Source organism: Rhinolophus sinicus, chromosome 16 (genome assembly GCF_057876585.1).
Source record: "Rhinolophus sinicus isolate RSI-liver-muscle chromosome 16, RSI-T2T, whole genome shotgun sequence".
NCBI classification, from domain to species: Eukaryota; Metazoa; Chordata; class Mammalia; order Chiroptera; family Rhinolophidae; genus Rhinolophus; species Rhinolophus sinicus.
The window spans coordinates 137,951,469-137,966,784 of NC_142516.1; the positions used below are offsets into that span (position 1 = coordinate 137,951,469).

At 41.3% G+C, this 15,316-nt stretch overlaps 1 protein-coding gene across 6 annotated transcripts in view; it reads right to left on the minus strand.

Annotated features, from left to right (window-relative positions):
* The window catches only part of ATP11A (ATPase phospholipid transporting 11A), a 133,174-nt gene that overhangs the window by 55,254 nt on the left and 62,604 nt on the right, over positions 1 to 15,316 (minus strand). For all 6 annotated transcript variants that reach the window (XR_016019502.1, XR_016019503.1, XM_088793670.1 and 3 more), the window contains exons 2-5: positions 10,814 to 10,936; positions 5,748 to 5,837; positions 4,821 to 4,901; positions 2,225 to 2,332 (exon numbers count right to left, since the gene is read on the minus strand). Coding sequence is in view for 4 of the 6 variants with exons in the window: in XM_088793670.1 (XP_088649796.1) it covers positions 2,225 to 2,332; positions 4,821 to 4,901; positions 5,748 to 5,837; positions 10,814 to 10,936 (402 nt within the window). In the remaining 2 variants the exon portion in view is untranslated. The remainder of the gene's footprint in view (positions 1 to 2,224; positions 2,333 to 4,820; positions 4,902 to 5,747; positions 5,838 to 10,813; positions 10,937 to 15,316) is intronic.

Here is a 15,316-nt window from a genome sequence, read left to right on the forward strand (position 1 = left end):
TCTGGGAAATTGTTTGGCAATTCCATTGAAAACTAAAAATGGATTTACTCTATGACCCAGCAATTCAACTCTTGAGCTTTTATGCTAGGGAAATAGAAACTTTATTCACACAAAAAACTGTACACAAATGTTTATAGCTTTATCCATAATAGCCCCAAGCTGGAAAATACCTAAATGTCCTCCAGCTGGTGGATGTAAGCAAACTCTGGTCCACTCCGCACCATGGACTCAGCAATAAAAAGAAGGAGCTACTGATTCACACAACTCGGGTGAAACCAAGGGAATTAGGTTGAGTGAAAGAAGTCAGTCCTAAAAGTTTGCAGACTATAATTCCATTTATGTAATGACATTCTTGAAATTACAAAATCTTAGAGATGGACGAATTAAAGGTTTCTTTTCTAACATCCTCCAGCACCCTCTGTAGTCATGAGCCATTAGGGGCCACGAACGACCATGCCTAGTGTTGCAGCGACAGCCTGATCTTTCTTCCTCGTCTCCCATGGTCAAGTTAGACTCCTGTAGTTAGAAGAGGCCGGATACAGAGCAGACATCTCCCACAGGAGATCGATGCATTAAAAATTCAATTTTCTGCTGGTAGACACTGTTTAGGTCTATTTTTAAAGAAAGAGATGTTGATTAAAAGTTACAAATTGCCAGTTATAAAAATAGTTATAGGGATGTAAAGTACAGCATAAGGAATATAGTCAATAATATTGTAATAACTATGTATAGTGCCAGGTGGGTACTAGACGTATCAGGGTGATCACTTCACAAGGTATATAAATGACTAATCCCTACGTTGTACACCTGAAACTAATATTGTATGTCAACTGTAATTGAAAAATAATTTAATTAAAAAATGTATGGAAGACTTTGCGAAGGAAATATAGTTGTTCAAGGAAACTGCATTTAGGACCTGGGGTCTGAAGCAGCCTGGTAACATGTGCATGGGGTCCCCACTGCTATTCCCACAGCCATGAGGCCCGTGCACCCAGCCCCTCACCTCCCTGACCCCAGGACCACTAGGAAAATACTGCCAATCCAGGCTAACCAAGGGGAAGCTCATTCAGAATTACTAAAACACCTAGACAGTAAAATTTATAAAGCAAAGAAAATGTTGTTTAAAAAATTAATAATACATACAATAGTGTGTATATACACATAACAACTGGAACTAGGTTCATAAAGATGGATCACACAGTGATAACATGTTATCAGGTTTCCTGGTGGGTCCTGGTATCCTGGACCCTGCCCTTCTCCTGAGACACCCACTGATCCTCAGACTACCCCCTTTTTCATGGCTTCAGGGCTGTGCTTGGAAGCAGAGGCCCACTTTTCTTTCACTGCGCACAAGAGCTGGCGACCTTCCCATAGCAACTTCCCGATGGCCCCACCACGATTTCTGGCCAAGAAAGCAGCCCGGAGAGACAGCGAAGCTGCCAGATAAGAAGGGAAGGTGCGTGGGGGAAGAGGTGTGTGGGGGAAGAGGTGTGTGTGGGAAGACAAGGGCAGGAGAAGGTGGCAGGAGGAGGGCGGTTGGGCTCTCTCCCTAGACTCACAGATAAACGTTACTCTGGGATAAACTGTGAAAATCACACTTATCGTTTGTACACATATAGGTACTTCTAAATGGCTAGTGAAGAACGTATGAAAGTAATCCACTTAAATAAACACACATTTAAGGACAAAATAAAATACCAGTTATGCCAATAATTCATCGGAAAAAAATGAAATTGCAACCTTCAGTGAGGTTTCTGACCCAATTTCCATAAATTTCCAACTAGTGGAATTTATATTAATGTGATTTTGCCTTGTTCTAAAAGAGAAAGTTGTAGCGATTTCCCTGTCTTGACTGGTTGGTATAATCGCATAAACAACCTGGGTAGGGGTGCTGACAGTGAGAAAGTTCGTGTGTGTGGAGGGAATAGGAGGTGTATGGAAATCTCTATAATTTCTGCTCAATTTTGCTGTGAACCTAAACATGCTCTAAAAAATAAAATGTACGAAAACTTTAAAAATAAATAAAAATTAAAAGAAAAAAAAAGATAGTGGTAGACTCTTGCCCGAAGTGAGAAATATTTGGGGGAGAGGAGGTTGGGCCTCAACCCAATGGAAAAACAATGATGGACAACTGTTTTGCCAAAGAAAATAAAACAGTTACATTATTGTTGTTTTTTAATTGGTTTTGGTTTTAAACCAGTTAAATGTATCAGTTATTACTTACTCTCAGCTTTCGGCTCTGCTTCCGAACCAGCTTGCCATGCTGGATGAAATGCACAGGGCACTGGTTCATGGCATTGTCTGCTTTATGGCGAAGCCAGTCTTCATAGCCCTAAAAAATAAAAAGTAAAAAATTAAGAAGAATCTCATGTGATGGAACAAGAGAATCGTGGAAAGTCCATCAGCTCTGAGCCAATCCCTCTGGACTTTGCTGGAATGGAGAGCGACTGTGGGGAAAGTATGGCCAGCCTCAGCTTCTTGGACAAGCACGGTGGCCAGAAGCCCCAGAACCCCAGCCATGCCCGTGAGTAGGTCTAACCATAGTAAAACTGTGTCCATGAGAAGGAATAGCCACAGTACAACCAGAAGTCACCTTTAATTCTTCTTTTCCTCACACCCAGCAGCTACCCACCGGGAAGTCCTGGTGCTTTTCCCTCAGTGCATCCTCAGTCCCCCACTTCTTCATGTCCCCGGGCCACCCTTCTGTGGGCCTCCAGAAGGCCAGTCCTCCCTGTGTTCTCACACTTGGACAGAACAGGGACATGACTAGCCCTGCCACTGCTGGGAGCCCGACTCCACACCATCTAATGGAGGCTTCCCAAATTTCCTCCTGTCAGGATATGTGCAGAATGGCCATTCTCAAGTCCATGTGGTGACCATGCTAGGATGCTCACTGCCAGGGCCATGGCCTGGGGTCCCTGGGGAGCCAGGACCTGCTCATGCCCTGAGGTCTGGGGTAGGGGTCTTCCGGTTCCCCTTCCTCTGGACTCAGGCCCTTGCTTCACCTGGTTCTCGGTTTAAGTGAGTGTGTCAGAGAGGCCCCAACTACCGGCACCCTGCTGCCCCCCAATGCACATGCATGTACATGTATGTGCGTACGTGTATACATGTATGTATGTGTGGGTACACATGCGGATACACATGGGTTCTTGGTGTCTGCCTCCCTCACTGGAATGTCTCTTGTTCAACATTATCATCTCTAGGGAGTCCAAAAGGGCTTAGTGTATGGCAGACGCGCAATACTTATCTGTAGAATAAATGAATAAAGGATATGTGCAATGCAGGAAATTCGAAAAGAAACATATTTTCTAATGATCTGTCTGGACTGTGTTCCACCCAATTTTTCTCAGTCTCCTGGCTGGTTTTCTCCTCTCTACTCTGCAACTCAGTGCAGGAGGATGCATTTTTGAAAACAAAATTAAGACAGAAATAAAAGAATCAAAAATAACTTTTCAAAATTAGTTTTTACCAGTTATATTACAAAATATTATATGTTCTATGGACAAAGGAAATACATGTATCACTCTCCAAAAAAAGAAACTAAAAAAGTCCTAATCCTATCACTCAGTAAAAACTCTTAATATGTAAATTATTAATACATAAATATAATTATGTATAAATATAATTCTAGTCCGTTGGGGTGCATTTTTGCAAAATTAGGATCACACTGCACATACTACTCTATTTTGTACCTTCGATATATCATGGATGTTTTTCCAGGGCAATTTGGATTGCTTTAAGGTTTTGTAGTTATAGGTATACTTTGATAAACATCTTCACAATTATATTTTTGTGCAAATCCATGATATATATTTAGTATAGATTCCCAAAAAGAAAATGTCTGAGTCAAAAGATGAATAAGACTTTTAGGCCTTTAATATGAACCAAGCAAAATTCCTCAAGAAACCTCGAACCAATTATATTTCCACCAGCTGAACTTAAGTGTTCTACCTTGAAAAGCACAAGACAGCCTACATATGTTTCCTGACTATGTCTTTTATTGGATCTGGCAGCCAGAATCTTAGCAAACAGAGTAAACTGCCTGATTCATTTTGTGACACCCATTATAAGCTTTACAGTTCTCCACGCACATATGCATTTTACGAACTGCAACAAACATTGGAAATTACCAATATTGGCTGTTCCTATGTCAACTCAGACACTGGCTCAAGCCCTGGAAAAGCAGCCTGACCCAATTCTCATAACTAACAACTCTGCTAAATCCTTTTGGTCTTAAATAGGCACAATTTCAAATTCTTTCAAATTTTAAATTCTTTCCCCATACTCTTTCTGCCCAAGACTTTGGAGTTTTCTAGATTGATTAACATGCCTTTAGGGTTGGGTTTATTTCGAGGTGATAGTGCATTTGAGTTAAGGTTGATGAATTATGTCTTCTCTGTAATGTTTTCCAGCACATGAAAGGGAAAACCAGGTGCCTGAACAGCTGTCTACATCTCCAGATGTGATCACATATCTGTACCGTCTGTAGGTAGCAGATCCTTTCAGTTAAGACAGTGGAGGACATAGACAGGGTAAGCAACTCTTCTAAAATCAGACACCAGCTTTGGTTGATTCAGCATGAAAACCATAGTTTCTTCCTCAAACTCACAGGGCACCAAATTAATAACTACATTATACAATCTCTATTATTTTAACTCAAGTGTCAATCTAAAATAGTTATAAAAATGAATTTCTAGAACTTAGGTAAATTTTCTGTGAACTAGCTGAAACAAACCAGATTGCTTTGGAGAAGAGGAGGTATATATATATCAAACGTATATAACAAAGGTAACAATCTTCTTTCTTTGTGAAATTCTTACCTGTTTGATAGCTGTGACAGTAATGACAAAGAACAGTGGAAGTCCGCTTGTTACTGGACTGGTGGGTGTATCAATAATCAACTGCAATTAAAAGAGAATTGTGGAGCCATTTTCAAACACATGTATTAGTGACTTCAGACAGACTGGCTGGAATGTTACACCACCACCCAACATTTGCGTTTACTTATTTTGAATTGCTTTACTGTTACCCCACGTTATCCCACCGCTAGAGATTAATTAGATAAGAAGTAAATCATCCTATTTTACTGTGGAAATGAGGACAGTTCTCTTTAATTAAGGGACATGCTTAAGGAAACCACACTGACATGGCAAAGACATAAGTCTGACACCAGTGTGCATTTATTTTAATTTACTACTCTGCTTCTGGTGCCACACTTTAATTACATTATTTGGATAAGTTAATCTTGGGGACATTTTAAAAGTCCTTCAAATATATTTTGTATGATTGAGAAAAAATAGATCGCTGTTCTTAAAAATACATCTGACCTATTGTTTCCTCATTCATCCATCACTGTGGTTTTCACTCTTTCTTTCCTTCTCTCTCTCTCTCTCACTTTATGCTTTCTCTGGAGCATCTACGCATACTTAGGAAGAGGATAAATGTAATAGTGCTTAGCTTGGCGGGTGAATTTCTCCTAAAGATTAGGAAGGTCCTGACTGCCCCTCCAGAGCTAGAAGATGGCCAGAACCAACTCAAAAGCAGAATGTTCATGTGCATGTTTTAGCTTACATGTCTCTCTGAACCCACACACTTGTCCTTGAAGGAAATAAATGAAGGAACTGTAGATAAGGGGCACCCAGTCCTTGCTCCTTCTTAGCAGCAAACCATAGTTAATCACCTGAGAGGAAAATGTCACTTATTTAGATTTATATTTGAGGCGATACAAAAAAGATGACTGGCCTTACCTGTACCAGAAATATGATAAGAAAATAAAAGTTGGCTATTCTTCTGAATTGTTCAAATAAATTCTTGGGTATGAAGTTCCAAAATGTGTACTGTATAAAAGAAAAACAAAAAAGTGTCATTTTTATCACGTTTGACTTCTTGTATTACTCTATTGAGTGATCTCAAAGTACAAAATGTTTAGTTTTAAAAACAAAGCCCATAATTCAAAATTTAAAGTGTTTGTAGACATTTTATCAATTTGTTGACCACAAAAACAAACTTGTAACAGAGACTGTGTGTGCCAAAAGTAGTACATGTGGGGTACCTAATTTTAGATAATCCAAGGTAATGCAAAGTAGCTTAATAATAGTTTTATTATTAAAATGTCTTTCATTAAATATAAACCTATTGTTATACTTAACTCAAAACATACATGTTTAGTATTTTTTCTTGGTTGTAATTTCTTTGTGGAAGGCCCATGCTGTAGCTTCAACATTAAGCTTCGTAATTTCCACAGAATAAATTACCACAGTAGGTTATTCCACTGATTATTGATGTGGTCAAAAAGAGTCTTATAAATTCCTCATGATGTATGATAAGAAAATTGAAAACCCAATGAGATAATTAAACATTCATGACTGTACTGATATATCAGTAAAATATGGAGAGAATAAAATAAAGTGAGCATTTTATTACATATACTGTATAAGAGCTGAAAAACTGATAATGGTGTGCCAATTGTACATTTTGCATTTTTGTTAAAAGGTAATATCTATTTGCTTAGACATGTGGGTCACAATAGAATGTAATACTCTGTGTATTACAAAGTATAATGTAATACTTTGACCTATATTCACCTATCAAGTCCTACTTTCTATTGTGATACAATCAGTGGAACAATGCGTAATACTGGAAATCACTAGTATTGAGCCACAGACGTGGAATAAAATGGGTTTTCTTTTTGCTATAAGGAAACTGAGCAGTTTGAGTCGACCAGAGAATCTCCTTTTACTGTAACAGACATTTTGAGGAATGTTGAATTATATAAGACAATTACTATTCCTGGCATTTCTTTCAGATCACAGAAAACTTGAGCCAAAGTCTTTGCATTTGTTCTCTGTGTTTCAGCCCTGAGGTCAGAATACCTCATGAGCAGCTGAGCTCAGTTTTGCCCACTCTCTTCTTTCCTGTGTATAAGTCACCCCTGGTTCTAGGTTACTTACTAGGGGTACGGCTCATGACAAAGAAGAAAGCAGTCTCGCTTGGTCTACCTTTAGTCATGTGGTGAAAGAAAAACTCTTAAGAAAAAAGCCCTGGGCGCCGTGCTTCTTTGCCAGCTGCCAGAAAGTAAAATGAGAGCACCTGGAAACCGGCCTGAGGCCTCGGCTGTGATGCACGTGAAAGTGGATCCAGTACCACAGTTGTGACTGGGACCGTCCTGAAAATGTGCTGGGGGCCGGTCATGATCTCCTGGGGAAAGTAATCAACTCGCATGGAGTTGAAGTTTCTCTTTCATTTCTAATTAGGAAATGAGGATGTGAAAAATAGAAAGTGATGCCTATGTGCTGGATGAATGATGTTAGCAAGTGAGGGAGCATCCTGACGATGGGTTGGTAGGAGAAGGTGTGCGGGCACGGGAGAGGAAGTGCTGGCCTCGGGGTCAGACCCGTGGCTAAGGATCAGCTCAGCCCCTTTGTTCTGAGGCTCAGTGGCTTCAGGACGAGGCTGGATTGAATAAGTAATCGTGGCCTCACAGGGTTGTTTTAGAGCGTAAATGACATGATAGACTTGAACACCATTAAGAATACTGCCCATATCTACTTGGAAGAGGTTAATTTCCCCTCGCCAATATTCAAAAGTAATTCAGCTTTTTGGAAGGTATGGAGTGACAGTACTCTTTGAGATTACTGTTTAATTTTGTAGCATCCTAGGGCAGAGCTGGGAGCCACATGAATTTTGTGCCCAAAAGTACAATTCTGTGAAATCGATCAAACAGGGCTCCATTGTTCTGGAGTCCAGGATGTGCCAGCACCGTGAGCTCAAGCAGGCCTGGGGTGGGGAGCTCTGCGTGTGGCCAGAGGAAAGGAAGGGACCTGCTGGGGAGTAATTTCTTGGGTTTTCCTTCTTCTACCAGACACCCGCCTAGTGTGTCTCCCCCCAACAGGAAATGGAACTCAAATCAATCACTGATCAATACTGTGCTTCTATGGCACAGGTCAGACGTTTAACACAGTTAGATTGGTCTTTTCATCCCCCAGTATAACTACACACATGATAAATGCTTTCACAACCCTTTGATTTAATAAAATCAGATTTACTGAGCATGGGCTTCTATTTCTTATCTGGCAGTCTTTTCTTTTTAGGTAGAAATAAAAGTTTTCTTCCCAAGAAAATATAGATACGTTACCACAAACATATTCTCCAAACCTGCTTGTAAACTTATGTTTCACAAATTAAATCGTATTTTTCATATATCCTGAGCTGTTTCTTAAATGAAAACAATAACAGGCTCCAGATTTCCACTGCAGTTGATCTAAATCAATGCCACTGTCTAACCAGCTACCACTTTAGATTTGAAATCCTTAGCTTTCTGAGGGCCCCTTCCGAACTGAATTTGGTAAGCAATAGAGGTGATATTATACATAATTTTTCCTTGAAATTACACACCATCATCTACTTGGAATGATATTAAGCCACTAATCCCGCCTTTTTGAGGAATAAAGGTCACTGCCCGCACACACATGAATTCAAGAGCACGGTCCCCTCTCCACTCTGAGCTGAAATGAAAGTCGATGAGTGCTTTATGCAACATTCAACCCCTCTTTTGTGGAGACTCAGCCTGACCTGCCACCTGAAAGGATATTGACTTAATTCTCTTAGTTCCTCCTGTAGAGCCTCCTGGTACGAAGGGAGTTTTCCTGAGAAGAAACCGTTTTGAAAAGGCCCTGCAAGTCTGTAACAAAACCCATCCTTACAACCTCCCCAGCACGGGGTTTCCTTTGTGAGAAACCCAAGAGGCTCTCGGGCTCCAGATCATGTAGGGCAGCTGGAGACAGGAAGGTGCCACCGCAGGAAGAGAAAAAAAGATACTCCAGACAAAGGAAGAGAAAAAGTGGTGAGTTGCAGCATGAGGAGATACGACAAGGCATCTCAAAATCAGTGTTGGCTACTGACTGTGGGAATATTTGAAAGAAAAATAGGAAAATAATAAATTGGCTCTAAAACTTGAATCAGATAACACAGAGGTCAGGAATGGGATCTAGAAATCACTGATTTCATTTATCTCCCCCAGCATTGACAGGGGCTTTAAGAGTAAATAATGCATCCTTCAGCTTCCAGCTATATTCTACCAAATATGTACATCAAGAAGGCCCTTTGACAGCTGCAATCAACCAGGTGCTTTGTGTTTCAGAAGTTTCCTCCATGAAGGCTTGTATAGAACTTCCCATATCTGCCTGAAGGAACTGCAACTGGGACTTTCAAGGGCCAGGCTTTGTCCCCAGAGGTAGAAACCCACTCCACAGGGATTTGTATCAGTGGCTGAGGTGCGTTTGACAAACGTCCTACCCAGTCTAGACATTGGGCAGTGTGGGGAGGTTTCATACCCCATCACCTGTACCCAGGATTCCCGTCCTGAAAAGTTCACACATAGCACAGAATTTTCCTGTTTTTCAGTGCACTTCTCATTTCTTGATGCATTCGTACTGCACAGGAGTAGATTTTTAAAAAATGTTTTTCACAGAAACAAACTCATAGATACAGAGAACAACTGATAGGTGTTAGATGGGAGGTCGGTCGGAGGGCTGGTTTAAAAAGGTAAAGGGATTAAGAAGTACAAATTGCCAGTTATAAAAATAGTCACAAGGCTGTAAAGTACAGCATAGGGAATATAGTCTTAAAAAAGTTTTTTTAAGAAATGCTTTAGAGATTTGTTTCCTTTTCGGCTACACTAGGGGGTTGACAAGAGTACCTGTTAGCATAGAAATCATCTTTAGTGAGCTCTACTTGAGACTATCTGAAATCTATAAATGTCATTATTGGACAGACCTGTTTTTGGATGAGGAGTTCCTCCTCATTTTATTTCTCCTTTCATTTATCGTATCTGGGTAACCACGAACTATGTTTGTTTGGTTGAGATTTTGTTAATGAGCAATTTACTTACCCACGTTGCGTTTCTGGAGATTAAAGCAGCTATTATTATTATTTTACACTGCAGTTTTAAAATAAAATAATTCTGTTTAGAAAACTGCCTTTTCAAGTATTTTTAACAAACATGAAGCACTCTTTGATAGCTCACAGAAGAATGAGGTAGGTCTGGCACAGCAACCTACACATCCCAGCCACTCGCGTGTGAATTAAGTAGGTCCATCACAGATCTACACACGTAGTAGTGACCCCAGGAATGTGTGCATGCCTTCATGCACTGAAAGGGAAAGTTCTCCATAACCTGGAAAGCCATCATTCACCATTTTGTCAAAGCCAGCTACTAAATTCTCCACGCTATTCTCAAGAAGGAGTTACCAAGTCACTCTTTAAATGCGTAAAATATTCACACTCATTCCCATTCTCCTGTCAATGAAAACAAAGCACTTTGTTGAAATGATAACATTCTAATTACATTTCTTCCTCTTTGCATCGATTGCATCTAATTGACTCTGACATGTATTTGGTGTTTCTGTTTATACACACCCTCTCACTGGTGATATCTAGCATCATCTTTATTTTACAGATGAGGAAACCCCAGCCTGGGGTGGTTCATGACGGGCGCGTGGCCAGACAGCAAATAAATAAGTAGTAGTAGTAGGATTTGAATGTCCTAGAGTTCAAATTTGACACTGTGTCCATGACATAATTAAAAGAGAAGTGAAGAAAATGTGCTGTGACATCTTGGCAAGTTTGAATAGTGTTTTGGGGGATAATGACTGCATAAGCCCCAAGTTAATTGTAATCACAGCCATTAGTTGGGAGTGGATAGTGGCCACAGCAGCAGTTCTGGGAGCAGTGTTGCTCACTGCTATCAGAAAGTTCCAACGTTCCCCAAAGGGGTTCTGTTAGGAAATTAATAAACACTCAGACAGAGGGTTACCTTGGAGGAGACTATTCTGTTGTCTGGGTACCTCTGTGGAATGTAGGCCTCAGCACCTGGGGGCGGCTCCTTGTGTCCCACGTAGATGGTCCGACTGTCCACCCAATTCTCTTCTCCAGCACACTGTGGAAAACAGAGTGGCGTTAATCCAAGTGCCTGAGACTCTGGGTGTGAAAGTTCTTCCCTGAAGTGTTGGCTTTAACACGTGTCCTTATTACAGAAACCTGTGCTGGCCGACTTACAGTGGAGTCATGGGGAAGAGCTGGGCCCCACCTTCCAAGGTCAGAGTCACCCTAACTTTACTCAACCTTCATGGCTTAAATTCTTCAGATCCCTGACCAATTCTTCAAGGAAACAGTCTGAGCGGGCTGTATGTACTCCCAGTGAGAGCTGAGGGGTAGCCTTGAAAAGCTAATTTTCAGTGCAAACAACACAGGGTGGGTTCGTATGAAAAATAGTATGCAGTAGCAAAACCTTAAGACTTCCAAAAGAGAAAAGACAATGATGGTTACAAATTTGTGGCAAGGTCTTTAATGAAAGAAGAAAGTAAAACCTTGAGTTCAGAATAGAAAGACTATTCAACCATTTCAGGTATCTTCATCAATAAGGCTTTCCTAGAAAGAGAAAGGACATCTTTGTTCTACTCAGAGTATTGTACACATGAGGCATTAAGTAAATATCTTCTGACTAGAAGAATCTTTTAAAAACACTCAACCAGACCATAGGCTATCAGCACTGAAGTGTCCAAGACACTTTAGTTACTGATGAGAAAGTAAAATGCAGCCTCATATAGCCGCCCCAGCATGGGGTCTTAGGCCCTCTCAGACTGGCAGCCCCAGCACGGGTGCTGGGCCCCTCTCAGACTGGCAGCCCCAGCATGGGGTCTTAGGCCCTCTCAGACTGGCAGCCCCATCACGGGGTCCTGGGCCCCTCTCAGAATGGCAGCCCCAGCATGGGGTCCTGGGCCCCTCTCAGACTGGCAGCCCTGGCATGTAATCCTAGGTCCCCCTCAGACTAGTAGCCCAGCATGGGATCCTGGGCACCAGATCTCAATTCTTCTAAAAGAACACTGAGGACATCAGTTTGTCTGGGGTCTAATAAGCAGTGCTGAAAAGGAGACAAAAACCTTCGTATTTGAAGAGAAAGTCCGTGTGAGGGAACAGGAAGAATGGGAATCGGAGCCAAAGATCTGGCTTATTGTCGCTGAGACAGTCACGTGCCTCAGAAACGTTGGCTTTTCTGAACTTTAACTTCATCATCCACGAGGGAAGTGACAACACTTTACTCAGAGTTATTGAGAATGAACTGAGGCAACAAAACAAAACACGTGGCGCTGCTCCCAGCCTGGCACAGCTTCCTTCTTCCATCATCACTGTGTCTACACCTTTGTAGCCTCAGGGAACCCTCATTTTTTGAAGCCAAATAGGGAAACAAACAATCCAGCATTTCTATTGTTTTAAGTTATTATAAGTCTCACATTGCCTTTTTTTTTTTCTTTGTTGTTTATACTATCACCTCCTAGGCTCATCTACCACCTTCTTTGGGGATAAGAATGCTTTTCATGTGTGTCCCGACCCCACATCCCAGGCCCAGCACATTATCGACAGTAGCTGCATTTTTGCATATTTCCTTAGTAAGTTGCACCCACATAAAATTTTGTTAGGGTCTAGCTTTGCGAGACAGTCCATGTAAACTAAAGAGCAAATCAGTCTTTGTAACTCTACCCATGCTTCAGAGATGCCCGGCAGGGACACAGGAAATGGCACAAGATCCCTGGGACAGAGCGGATATGGCCACTTCCTGCCTCACTCTACAGGAGCCAATGCTTCTTTCCCGGCACGAACTTGGCACAACAGGCTCCTCCAAGGAGGCTGTTGCTCTGTGGTAACAAGGTGACCAGCTCGGGTCACCAGCAAGCTTGAGCCATCCCTCCTCGGCTGTCTCACTTCCCCACGGCCCTGCCCTGCTGCCTTCCCGTTTTGGATGAGGCCACCAGTGAGGGATGTTGACTTAAAAAAACCTGCGTAAGAGCTTCATAAATAAACCTCTGGAGACGAAAGTTAAGAAAATAGAGAAAGTCCTTGACTTCCCTTTATTGCTCAGAACATAGCCAAACATGTGCTTCTCGTTCTTGTGGATTCAGGAAGTTACATTGAAAAAGAACATATAATAAGTGAACCAGATAAGGCATAAAAATATAAATTTTAATACAAAAATAGAAAATGTTTCTCCTAAACTTCAAAGACAGCAGTTGGCTTTTAGCCCCAGTACAGACTCTGGAAGCGCAAATCTGCCTCCGGGCCAGGCCGTGCCCATTCCTGGGAGCTGGTGCTTCACGGGCACGTCCGACCCACGGCAGAAAGGACCCCTGTCTCTATGGAGGTAAAGTCAGAATGAATTTTATTAAGTCCAATTTATATTTTTGATACTGTCTAATAGATGCTTATTTTTTTTAATGTAATTACTTAACACCTGAAATATAACTCAACAGCGCAGTGTCATTTTAGTAATATAAGTCAGAACACTATTTCTGCCTGTGGGACAAGATCAGAAAATAAACTGGACACCAACATGCAATGGGACTTGCCTAAATCATCACAACAAAAAATTCATTTGGGAATGAACCATGTACTCACTAAAGGAAAGCTAAACCCTGTGTAAGAAAGCTGCCTTCATATTATTCGTTGAGGATAAAAATAGAAGCAATAACCCAGAGGCTCCTTGCTTCTAGGTATTAACTTGTTACCACTCAATGAACTGAAATGTCAGGGAAGCCACGTTTCCACCTGACTTCGCTCACTGCTTAGTCAGCATAACAGAGCCCAAGGAGTGAGAGAGGAATTATACTTTCTGAGGTCCTAAAGCTACCAGATGATCTTCCACATGGCACTGACAGGCAGGAAATGTCTTTGGGTTTAGATTAAGACCAAGGTGAGTGCTGTGTGTTGTTCTCTGCACGAATGTTTGGTTCTATTACATTGTTTTGTACACCTGAAACTAAAAAAAATATATCTATGCAAATAAATAAATAAATAAACAAATAAAAAGGCTAAAATTCAATATTCAAAAGGTATAGAAAATGCAACAAAAAGAACACTCCTGGAGGATGCCTGGAATAACCACCAAGGTTATAATTATGCCTACACAGTTGTGCGTGTGTCCTGCTGCTACTGACTGGCTCTGCGACTATGGACAAGTGACCCAACATTTCTGTTAGAATTTCATCAATAGTAACGTGGAGGGATTAGTCTTGATAAACTTTATGATTCTTCCAGCGCTAAGATTCTAGTTCTCTGCACACTTAGCAGTGAAAACAAATTTATGAGCCCCTATTATTCAATTTCTTAGTCTAGCCAGTCTTGAACCAAATATCAATGAGACTATCTGCTCGCAACCTATGGTGCAAACAAAATGGAAGTTATGCCACACATAGTTCTAAGAACGAAGATGTGGGTCATCATGAAATCTCCCAAGGGCAGGGAGTTGGAGATACCAGCCTCTCTTTCTACGTATTTGTCTTGGATAGTATGGGTGATACTGCCCAACGAGCCCAGTGTGACTCCCACTGTCCGATGGCCAGAGATGTTCACCAATAGCGCAAGGCTGACACCAGGCTCTAACTGGTCTTCCTCAGCTAGAAGACTTCCTAAGGGCTCACTATAGCACAGGTGTCCAGACCTCATCAAGAAGGCACCTGACATGCGCGCTGGAAGGCTGGCATCAAGTTCTAACCTAAAGCACAAGTCTAGGCTGTGGGAATGAGGCTGAGCACTCAACTGCTTCTAAGATTCAAATTTACCTATCAACACACCCTGAGCTATTCCCAGAGGAGGTGGTGGAGGGGTTCCCATTGGGATTGACCAACCCACCCTTGGCTAACATCGTTAGTTGGTGGTGAAATGCAAATCAAAACCACCAGGGGACACACTTCATACTCATTAGGATGGCTATAATAAAATATAATAAAAATGATGGACAATAACGTGTTGAGGAGGATGTGGAGAAATTGGAACTCTTATATATTGCTGAAATACAAAATCGTGCAGTTGGTTTGGAAAACGACTTGGCAGTTTCCTCAAAAAGTGAAGCACAGAATAACCATATGACACAGCAATTCTACTCCTAGGTATATACTCCCCCAAATGAAAACATATTTCCACATAAAAGCATGTACATGAATGTTCATAGAAATCTTATTCATAACAGCCAAAAGAGGGGAACAACCCAAATGTCTATCAACTGAAGAATAGCTAGATAAGGTGTGGCATATCCATATAACGGAGTATTATTCAGCCATAAAAAGGACACATGCTACAACATGTGTGAACCTTGCAAATGTACGCAAGTGAAAGAAACCAGACAGAAAAGGCCATATGTTTTATGACTCCATTCTTGTGAAATGTCTAGTTTAGGTGAATCCATAGAGACAGTGTTTGCCAAGGGCTGGACAAGTGACTGCTAATGGTTTCTTTTTGGGTTGATAAACATGCTCTGGTTTGGAGG